The following is an 11449-nucleotide window of genomic DNA, read 5'->3' on the forward strand; positions in this document are numbered from 1 at the left end:
CCCAAGCACCAGACTTTTACCTCTGTCTCCTTCTCCCTCTCTCTGCTTTTGCTCATTTTTATCTCGCTCCTTCTCCCTCTTAATTTTTATCAATCCATAAGTAGATTTGTAGAGCGCTTCTAGTCCTCCCCCTCCTGGGTGCTGTGTGGAGGTTTGGTGCCCTTTGACGAGGATGAACGGCACAGGTAGCTCTGGTGGTCAGCAGGCCTGGCCACGTGACCCCGCTGACACCTCTTGCCACCTTGCATGCACACAACTCAGAAACGCTCTGTCTGGTGAGCTGGGGCAGGTAGAGTCACTACATTGATTGTGGGGAGTGGGTGCTGTGAGCCAGGCCATTCCTGGGCACTGGCTGAACTGTGGTGATGTATAATCAGATACACCCTGATGAGAGGACCTCATCCTTTGCTCTCAGTCTCTCCTCCCGAGGCTTCATGGTAAACGTTAGAGAGGTTAAGGGCGTCTTCCCTGTTGAGCCTATTGTGGGCAGGAGAGCCTGTAAGGCCTGACTTCCTGATCATCTCACACCCACCCTCCCCTTAGCCCCAACCTTCATATCCATCTAATGTGTTCTACTCCCATAGGATTATCCTATTGCCAACTCTATTTACTCCCGGGAGCCCCTTTATTCTGATGCCCCTGGGGTTGTTCATGGATTGGACCCATACAGCACCCACCCTGGCTACCTGCATCCAGTGCAAACCTACTGGTTGCAGCCCTACTGCTCCTGGACGGGCTCTCCGGGGCGTGTGCCCGCAGCGCATGCCTGTGGATGACGCACCTATCCATCCTGCGTGGGATCTATAGGGCTTTTATCCTGGTTGCCTTTAACCACACATGCCAAGGTTGCTCTCCTGTGGCTTCTAGGTTCACCCTAGCAAAAACAAAACAACTCTGAAATCTGCACGACGCGGCTCAATATAGGAGGACAGAGGGATACTGTTATTTGTATAGACTTGGAATTCGGCCATTCATCGGTGACATGCGGCATTTGTGTGCTTCATATTGTCTAGATCAGGGGTCTCCAACCTTTTAAGTAATAAGAGCTACTTCTGTTCAATGGAAATCATCCCGAGCTACTATTATTATTAGTGCTGTTAATAGCGACTGCATCAGACAAGGATACATTTGTGTTCAACGCATGCAAGGTCAGCAGCAGTGATCACCTCAGTGCAGGGTTCCCAGCAGTGATCACCTTAGTGCAGGGTTCCCAGCAGTGATCCCCTTAGTGCAGGGTTCCCAGCAGTGATCACCTTAGTGCAGGGTTCCCAGCAGTGATCACCTCAGTGCAGGGTTCCCAGCAGTGATCACCTTAGTGCAGGGTTCCCAGCAGTGATCACCTTAGTGCAGGGTTCCCAGCAGTGATCCCCTTAGTGCAGGGTTCCCAGCAGTGATCACCTTAGTGCAGGGTTCCCAGCAGTGATCACCTTAGTGCAGGGTTCCCAGCAGTGATCACCTTAGTGCAGGGTTCCCAGCAGTGATCACCTTAGTGCAGGGTTCCCAGCAGTGATCCCCTTAGTGCAGGGTTCCCAGCAGTGATCACCTTAGTGCAGGGTTCCCAGCAGTGATCACCTTAGTGCAGGGTTCCCAGCAGTGATCACCTTAGTGCAGGGTTCCCAGCAGTGATCACCTTAGTACAGGGTTCCCAGCAGTGATCACCTCAGTGCAGGGTTCCCAGCAGTGATCACCTCAGTGCAGGGTTCCCAGCAGTGATCACCTTAGTGCAGGGTTCCCAGCAGTGATGTAAAAAAGGCTTGGCCAATTTGAACTGCCTCTTCATGGGGTATAAATAACAGCCATAGCTGCAATGCCCCTGGCACCAAGATAATATTATTAATAAACAGTCTTGAATGTTGTATAATTCATCAGTCAAATATTAGATTTAAGAATATTTGGGAAATGATGAGTTCTTTCAAATACACACATTTTCACCTCCAAAACACACTTTTCTATGTGGATATACATATATTAATTCAACCAAGCAAAAACTTCTAATTTAGTGGCTGGGCTGCATACAGGGGAGCTATCCAGTAGCTCACAAGCTACTGGTTGGAGAAGCCTGCTCTAGATTTTCCTGGGCCTGCACAAACACTTGGTTGCCCTAAACCAATACACCCCGGCAGATTTACCATTAACTATGGCTGCATTTCTCCTGTGTACGCCGGTAGGTCTTCATCTTTCCTCAATGGACTCCCGAGATCACTCATATTAACTTCCTCAATCAGTGCATGCTGTAGTCGGCTCCTTTGACGCTCCTGGGTGGCCTTGTAGGGCATTTATCCTGGTGGTCTCAAACCAGTGCTTGCTGAGGGCCGCTCTTCTGTTGCTACTGGGTGGACCTGCAGGACATTTATCCTGCCTACCTGTATCCAGGCTACTCTCCCCTTACACCTTCAAATCAATGCGCTGTCTGTCTGTGTCGGTAACCAGTGCACTCCTATCACTCCCAGACGGGCTTGAGATCATTGGCCATGGTTGACTGGCTGGACACTCTGCATACCTTTAGGTCACTTCCCTGCTGACCTAAACAAAGCACCTGCCAGGACTGCCCAGATCAAGTGCATGTCGTCGACTTGCACATCGGTTGCATCAAGGTGGACTCTATATCGACCTGATCAATCATTCACAACAATCAGTGTTAAATGCACGTGGTCTCTCTCAGTCTTCTTCCATCCACTATGTGCCTAGTCGTAGTGTTCGAAGGCAAGGTAACAGCACCACTATGGGCACTCGTATACAACATTAAATCTCTTCCAAACAAGCACAACCACGCGGAGTAATGTGCTCTTCATCCGCTGATGCCCAGTGGCGCTCATCAAGGCTTGAAGCCCAATGTAAATGCAAATCCAACCCAACACAGCAGCAAATGTTACATTGCTGTAATGGGTCTCTCATAAACAGCATCAAAACTAGTAGACCACCTGGGAAGCCAGTGAGCACTTAACTCAATACACCCAACACAACAGAATACGTTAAATAACACAACTCCACTTCCTCATGCAGCCAATACAGCAACAAACAGCTACCCAGTTGACCGCTCTCAAAATGGCACTGTCCACAAATAAAACATGCAACTCTTGCTGCGTACCATACTGCCTCAGATCTATCACTGGGATAATGTCAAGCAGATAGTGCGATGCAAGTCCCATCTCAGTCAACTTAACAACGCACTAGCTGTGGCACGCCACCAACGTCATTACACCCACCTGTCTGCTTACAGCAGTCAATAAGCAACTTTTGGCTTTAAAGACTGCGGATCCAAATGCAAATTCGCTTTAATCCCTATCCAGTCACTAAAACAAAACTTAAGGTCTAGGTGCACAGGCCATGATGGCAATAATTCCCTCTGCTTCCCTTGAGACAGCACAATAGCTAATATAGTTGACAGCGAGTGAATGCTTAATTTGAGCCAGTGGTTTTCGGTGCTCAGCACAGGCACTTAATTGTGAACATCAGCGCTTGTGACGGTCTGCCACAATATAGCGCTGTCCAGCTAATTTAGAGATGACCACAACAGCCAATTATTAATTCAGTATACATTAAAAATGACTATTACTTGCTGCCCAAGCCAGTCTTACAGTTTCGGAGGCCTACACTTGTAGGAGTGCTATGGTTAGTGGTTGTGTTGTTGCGGTCATTGACAGCATGGCAGGGGCGATGTGTGGTGCAGGCTGCAGTGGCCTCCTGGCGAGAGCCCTGGCACTTATATGTTTACAAAGTAAGCATCACAGCGATTACGACCAACCACATTCCTACCAAAGAAACAACGCACACTACAGAACCGCCTGAGCTACACTGTCAAACACGCCACCCCATGGAACTCCTCAAAAGAAACAAGCCATAACAAACCTCTGAAACTAGAAACCGGTGTGCATGGAATTCAAAGAAATGCAGAAACCCCACATTGTAGGCAGCGCACAGTGCTACAAAACAACAACATCAATGGCAGATCTGTGCAATACAGATACTGTTAACTCACCAACATGTCCTGAGCAATAATTTAACCCATTCATGCTTTGTGGAATCTGTACTCCTGTTTCGCTGCCACTTAACAAGTTAGAGTAAAATGCCACAATATACTGGTTTCCAAAGGACAGCCCTAAAAGTGTAAACAGTATCCAGTGGCAGAGAGCCATGCTGTCACCCTACCCCCACATTGCATCTTGTAACCTATTTGGGATGTTTTATTGAGAAAATAAAAATAAATGTGAAAAACCTACCTAATGAATTATGAAGTCTAAATCATTAACTTCTGCTTTTTGTTGACTTGAACTCAGGCCCTCCTTAAGCCATAACCACTGCAACTTCAAAATGCTGTGTCAACTATAAACGCACCACTATCCTGTGTACGAAAAGTGTTACTTGTGCTGCTCTCTTATGCAGCATTTCGTCTCATAAGTGTAGCACAGACTACAATTAGAGTCAACCTAAATATCAACTCATTTTTTACAAGTGTTTTTAACATTTTTCTGTTTTTTAAACCTGTACTTTGTGCGCTCAGCTCTTGACAGCAGTGTCACGCTTTAAACCATGGGCTGTGTACTACAATGTCTAAGAGCGCCACACTCCGCAGCACACAAACCCGCAGGTTTACACCTATGTGCGAGTGTAGATTTACTATTTAGTGACATTCCCGAATACTGTCAGAAACACCTGTGGGGCGCTGTGCTTGGGCAGGTTTCTGTGCACACCCCTGGAAAGGCGTGTCGCGTTCCCAGGGGCATGCTACTCCTGCTGCGAAAATGTATCAATAAAAAAAACTCCACTCAGTGTGAAAAGGATCCCATGTGAAAATTTCAAAAAAATTTGCCATGGGGAAAATATTGTTCCCAATGGAGGAACCCTTTCCCCTACACCTCACCAAATCTGGGGGTGATCTATTTCCCTTTACCCCTTGGGACGGGATTCATGCCAGCCTGTTCCTGGAATAAACATCCGACCCTTTCCACGATAGAAAAGGGAATGAAAGGAGTTTGTGAATGCGGAAAACATAAGTGTGTGCATTATTTACAAACTTCCAAGGCTAACCATGGCTTGGAATGCCTAAGGTCCCTCCCTCTGCATGGGATTTACAGATGCTGGGGGCTCCATCCTCGTGGCACAGGTCTCACCACATGGCTTTATATCTGTCAGCAATACCTTAAGGAATTCCTAGTAGGCGTAAAAAAAAGCTACATTCAATAGTAAACTTAAGTTCACAACCAAATTTACCTTTGAGAATATGGCACTTTATGATTTCAGCTGGATCTTCTTAACTACTGGAAAAAGTGTATTAGTGGGTGATTTCTGACAATTAATTTGGGATTATCAAACCAAAGGGTATGAAAGGCACGATTTATGGTTTCTAGTCTCCTGTGGAAAATCCAGCTACAAATGGTTTCCACTGGAAACGGTCGCAGCATCTAATTTTGCATCTGCATTACATATGACCAGCAAATAAAACAACGGAAATTCTACTAGTCAAATAAAAACATCTGACATCATTGGATAAGTAGAGATCCCTGGAATGCAGCTGGCCTGTTTCCACAGCATCTCAGTCAGATCCAAAAACATTCAGGGCAGCAACTCATCGAGCAGAAACCATTAGCAAGTGAATTTCCACAAGGAATTGTCACGGACAAAGAAAATGTCAAAAATACTATTTGCAAAATACATACGTGGAGTGTGCAACGCTTCTAATGTAGGTAATCCGTTTTAGGCAGGTTTGCAAAGTAGGAGCTGATAAGAGATTTCTTAGTAAATGCATGCTCAGACACACCGCTTGAATGGGCTTTTCAGCTGCCCACAATTAAAACCTGGACTCACACCCTCAGTTCTAGGGGGGAGGGGAGGGGGACTTGGTAACTTTCCATAGTTTGTAAATTACATAGAGTTACACAAGACACTACTCAAAGCGTTTACGAAACATCATATGTGTTCTGTTTTGTATGACATTATGGGATCAATAAACAGCTGCAGAGCACCTGGAGTCGGAAAATATATTGACCAGTCCTTTAAAGATTTCTACTGACTCAAGTATGCTAGTTTGGCAGTCTTTTTGTCTACTTAAAGAGGCAGATCTTTCAAGAGGGGCCTATTTACAAAGATTTTACTACATGTAGATGCGACTTAGTCTTGTAGTACTCTTGGAATTCAGGAGTAAGTAACTGCAAAAAATTATCTTATTGCGTCTTTGGTCTGTGGAAAGTTTCTTTCGAATAAGAGGTGAAAATAGAAAAGAGAGTGCATTGTCACATTGTTTTATATTTAAAGTATAAATGGATTATGCCAGTTTGAGGTATAGAGTACACTACTGTTTCACATAGATTAAAAAACTGGGCAAAAGTTGATTTGTGTGTCCTAGAGAAACAGTTCTAAAAACAAAGTAAGACATTTTGTCCAGCTCCATGCAGTAACAACCCCACAGAAGTAGAAAGGGATGTGATTTTAAGAGTGCAGCAGACTTACAGTAGGAAGGGAATTACATGTTACATTTTAATTTAATTTAACATACGTTGTTTTCACTACAGCATCATAGGTTGCATCCCTTGTTCTGAACATAAAGCTTTACGACAAGTTGAATGAATCAAGTTGTGTGTGCCAAACTTCGAAAACTTTTGAACCGGACGCCATTATACCTTAAACGGAGCGATGTGTAATTTTACATAATGGCACAGGTTGTTGTGCAACAGCTCCTCGACCCTTTCCAGTGAAATGACTCGAGTTCGCACTCCACAGTTCTCCGTGGTTAGGGATATGTCCTGATTCTGAGCCCTACAATTCAACTTTTTAAATGTATTTCAGTTCTTTGAAATGTTAAAAATACACTGATCCATGACGTTTAATAGAGTGAATTGAAGAGCAAATGTTCGTCTATTGTTACCCAAAAGTCGGAGACCGGAATATCAACCAAGTGATCAGAATTATTTAAAAAACCTCGGAATACTGAATGCGAGCACGGTAAATGGCAAAAGAGGGGGTGCTGCGAGACCCCTTGCCCCAGACAAAGGGCGTGGGCGTTTTCCACGCAAGCGTCACCACGAACACCTTGGTGTAAATATTAAAATACGAAGGCACTGGTTGTAGAGTCCGCGTCTCGATATCTGTTAGCGAATCGTTGATCTCCATAACTTGGTAAATTGGAGGGGGGGGGGATTGTAATATACCCATAAGCACAGGAAAAAGTCATGAGCTTTTAGGCCAAATCTTCAAAACGGAGCGAGTTCGTTCGGCGTCTTCTTCCCCGAATGATCGAATAATGCATGATTTCTTTAAAATGCCCAAAATGGAGTAACATTATTTTTTGCCTTTCACGGTTTATTTAAGCAAAAAAAGGAAACGAAGTAAGCCAACTTTACCTCAAAGTTAAACCTATCTTTTGCGTGTTAAAATGGAGCAATGAACTGTTTTTCGGATTCTATTGACAACAGCTGCAAAATCAGCTGTAAGCATCAGTTCCCAATCCCTCCATGTTTGGCATAGGGCAGAACTTCACGCAACAAGCAGCCCGCGCGCGGGCAATGGCCGAGACCCATGCTTAAAGCGATGACGTGCGCGCGCCAGGTCAGCTCTCGCGCACGAGCAGCTCTCCTTGTGGTCCGCTCGGCTCTTCCCCTCGTGTGTTTCTTTGCAGTGGCCCTCATTGATGGTGCTGCAAGTGTAGGCGCCTCCGCTCTCCTCCTTCCGTCTCTCCTTGCGGTACTTCTCTCCTCGCATCATCTTTTGGGTCCAGCCACCATGCACTAGTGTTTAGGTGTGCACAGGTAGGTATATATCTTCCTGCTCTTTTCTCCTCATCCATCCTACCAGGTATGCCACAGACCGCGGGGTGTGGTGCAGGAAGGAGGATCTGTGTTCTTTCAAGGGAAACCTTGGGGCGCTCGGTCCGTGTGTTTTTGTTTACCTGGGCGCTCTGCTGCATGTGACAGGAGGTGCGTGGTGTACAATGGTGGTTGAAAAGTCCCCCATGTGTGGGCGGCCCGGATGCACAGTGGTGACAGCTTGAAGGAGATACAGGACACCAAAGCACCCCAGAGCTGGAACTGCTATATACAGAGGGTGGATCGTGGCGAGAATTCCTGGACTCGACGTTGTAGATTTCCTCCGTGCAAGTGGATCCCTTTTCAGTTGTTGTGCAAACCATGAAGGGGTTGTCCCCTGCTCACGGTTGGAATCTTGCATTGGTTAGATATTGGGATGCATAGGAGCAGCCTGTTCCATACTCGTCTGGTGGTTCGAACTAATGTTAGTACATGTTGTGGTATGAACAGAGAAGCATCACTATCTCCTCTTCTGAGGATGCTGGAAAGATGCATGCCGATGGAGTGACATCACTGTCTCTTTGGAGGAGGATGCTGGAAAGATGCATGCTGTGGGTGAGACGCTTTGGTGTCACGTCTGAGGAGGATGGAAAGACGCATGTTGTGGGTGAGACGCTTTGGTGTCACGTCTGAGGAGGATGATGGAAAGACGCATGTTGTGGGTGAGACGCTTTGGTGTCACGTCTGAGGAGGATGATGGAAAGACGCATGTTGTGGGTGAGACGCTTTGGTGTCACGTATGAGGAGGGTCATGGAAAGATGCATGTTGTTGGAGTGAACCATCAATGTCTCTTCTGAGGATACTGGAAACATGCATGCTGATGGAGAAAATCTTTAATTTCTCTGCTGGGGAGGATGCTAGAAAGGTGCATATTGGAGAGAAGCCTTGAGGTCTCTTTTAAAGATGCTGGAAAGATGCATGTTGGTGAGAAGCTTCGGTGTCACGTCGGAGGATGATAGAAAGATGCATGCCGCTGGTGAGAAGCATTAATGTCTCTTCTGAGGAGGATGATGGAAATCTGCATGCTGCTGGAGTGAAGCATTGAGGTCTCTTCTCAGGAGGATGAGTGTTGTTGGAGAGAAGCATTGATGTCTCTTCTGAGGATGCTGGAAAGATGCATGCTGTTGGTGAGATGCATCAATGTCTCTTCTGAGGATACTGGAAAGATGCATGCTGTTGGCGAGAAGCGATGTCTCTTCTGAGGATGCAGGAGAGATACATGCTGCTGGGGAGAAGCATTAATGTCTCTTCTGAGGAGGATGCTGGAAGGATGCAAGCTGTTGGTGAGATGCATCAATGTCTCTTCTCAGGATACTGGAAAGATGCATGCTGTTGGCGAGAAGCGTTGATGTCTCTTCTGAGGATGCTGGAGAGATACACGCAGCTGGATAAAAACATCAATGTCTCTTCTGAGGATACTAGGAAGAAGCAGACAGTGGCAGAGAAGCATGGGTGTTTCCTCTGAGGATGATGGAAAGATGCATGCTGTTGGAGAGAAGCATCGATGTCTCCTGAGCAGGATGATGGGAATCTGCATGCTGCTGGAGTGAAGCATTGAGGTCTCTTCTCAGGAGGATGAATGCTGTTGGAGAGAAGCATTGAGGTCTCTTCTGAGGATGCTGGAAAGATGAATACTGGAGAAGCCCGGAGGTCTCCTTTGAGGATGCTGGAAAGATGCATGCTGTTGAAGAGAATAATTGATGCCTCATGAGGAGGATGCTGGGAAGATGCACATTGAGGGAGAGAAGCATGGATGTTTCCTGTGAGGATGATGCTAAAAATTCAGCATGTTGATGACTCCCAAGCAGGAACATTTTGCAGGTGATGCATGGTATCACCTGTGCTCTGCTGATACTGTTGCAAGATGCATGATCTGGGACGTGAAGCTGAAAGTGAGGCATGAGGTATCCTGACTATGCAAGTTACCAGATGTCTATGCTGTTCCATTATGTCCTGAGACAACCATTCACACGGGAAGACACTTGGTAACTAATAAATGCATTAGTGTTGGTTATAGCACTGCATGTTGTAAGGAATGCACTGCACTTGTGTGCGCAAGCATTGCATGTAAGAGATGCAGGGCTCATAGAGTTGCATACACTGTGTGGTACCTCTACTTATTGCAGGAAACGCCTGGTGGTCCTGTGACTTTACATTCATGTTGTCTTGGTGTTGCGTAAGATGCATGCGGTTCTTTATTTACATCACAAAGGCACTGGTTTTCCATCCTGCAGAAAATGCAAGGCTTCCCTAGTACTGCACTGCATTGGTCAAAGGGTGCATCTGGTGTTCCACGTTGTACTCTTGGTGTTGTACGTTTTGCACACGGGTCGCTACATGTTGCAGTGAAGTGCAGATTGCCACTCCACAAGTTGCTGACGCTGTATATGTTGCAGGATGTGTATTTTGTCCCTTCACATGTTGCATATAGTGCAGATGGACCATTTCTATGCTTCAAGTGATACACTCACCCCTTTGTAATGCAGGTAGTATACACTGCTCAGTCATGTGGCGTGAGGCGTACAAATTATCCTCCAGTGCAGATGCCCATCTGCATGTTACAGACAATGCGCTGCCAGCCCTTCTGTTGCAGGCGTGCATTTTGTCCCTTCGCATGTGGTAGGCAGTATACAATGTCCCGTATTGTGCTGGTGGTGCTACACTTTGCAGTCTTGGAAGTGCACAGTGCCCTTCCACATGCCGGAGGCTTTGCACACGGGTTGGCTGCATGAGGTGAGATGCATGGACACTTCTGTTCCGCACGGTGCTGGCGTGGCCGCCCGGCGTCCCCTGCAAGCCCCCCGCGCCTCACAGGAGCTGCTGGCGCTCCGCGGGGGGGAGCTCGTGCTGCGCCGCGCGCTCCCGGACCCCGCGCGCCCACTCCCGCTCTATGTAGAGGTGGTATGGGTCGCTCTTGGACTCCTGCTTCCTGGAGCGGGTGTAGGCCAGGATGAGCCCCCCGGCCAGCACGGCGTAGAAGATCATGATGAGCAGGATGTAGAGATAGGCATCCTCGCCGCGCTGCCTCTCGCGCTCGCGCTCCTCGTCCGGCAGGGCTCCCAGGCTCACGTTGGCTTTGTTGAGCTCGTGCAGCAGGCGGGTGAGCAGCGCGCGCAGCCCGGACTCCTGGCTGCAGTTCATGGCCGGCAGCGCGGTTAGTGCCGGGGTCTTCGCTCCAGCCCTCTTCTCCTAGTGGCCTTTTTCAGGTTCGTCTCAGCCCGCAGCCCTTCCTCGCGTGCGAACCCAGTCAGAACAAAGGCTACCTCCGCCTGGAGCCGCCCGTCTGCCTGCCCGCTGGCCGGGATGTGCCCGTCTGCATGCAGCTGCTTGCTTGCACGCACAGGCTGAGGAGGGGAGGGACCGAGACTGCTGGGAACTTAAGCCACCCCCACGATGACTGTAGACCACCGCCGAATGAAGCTCAGGAAAACTGAACTTCCACAACGGCCAGGTTTTCGTACTACAGTATTATGGACAGTGGCTGTTATGGAATATATGTATTTATATAAGGATAAGAGAGGTGGACATACATAACGCGCGGAACATAAAATGCAGGCGCTATGTGAGGGCGATCACGCAGCAAAAGTTACAAAAATCCTTAATACAGCAATAACCACATTTTGATGCAATTCCATGTCATCTCCAGAGG

General features: G+C 47.4%; 1 protein-coding gene across 1 annotated transcript; it reads right to left on the reverse strand.

Moving 5' to 3' along the window:
• Positions 1 to 6223: 6223 nt before the first annotated feature.
• KCNE5 (potassium voltage-gated channel subfamily E regulatory subunit 5) lies at positions 6224 to 11163 on the reverse strand. Its single transcript, XM_085608173.1, has one exon. The coding sequence runs from the start codon at positions 10939 to 10941 to the stop codon at positions 10609 to 10611; it is 333 nt and encodes a 110-aa protein (XP_085464299.1). The 5' UTR covers positions 10942 to 11163; the 3' UTR covers positions 6224 to 10608.
• Positions 11164 to 11449: the final 286 nt, after the last annotated feature.

Source organism: Triturus cristatus, chromosome 5_2 (genome assembly GCF_964204655.1).
Source record: "Triturus cristatus chromosome 5_2, aTriCri1.1, whole genome shotgun sequence".
In the NCBI taxonomy this organism is placed as follows: Eukaryota; Metazoa; Chordata; class Amphibia; order Caudata; family Salamandridae; genus Triturus; species Triturus cristatus.

What these genes read in the sequence shown, in the direction of transcription:
- KCNE5 (XM_085608173.1), bottom strand. Translation starts at nt 10,941, where the DNA reads ATGAACTGCAGCCAGGAGTCCGGGCTGCGCGCGCTGCTCACCCGCCTG.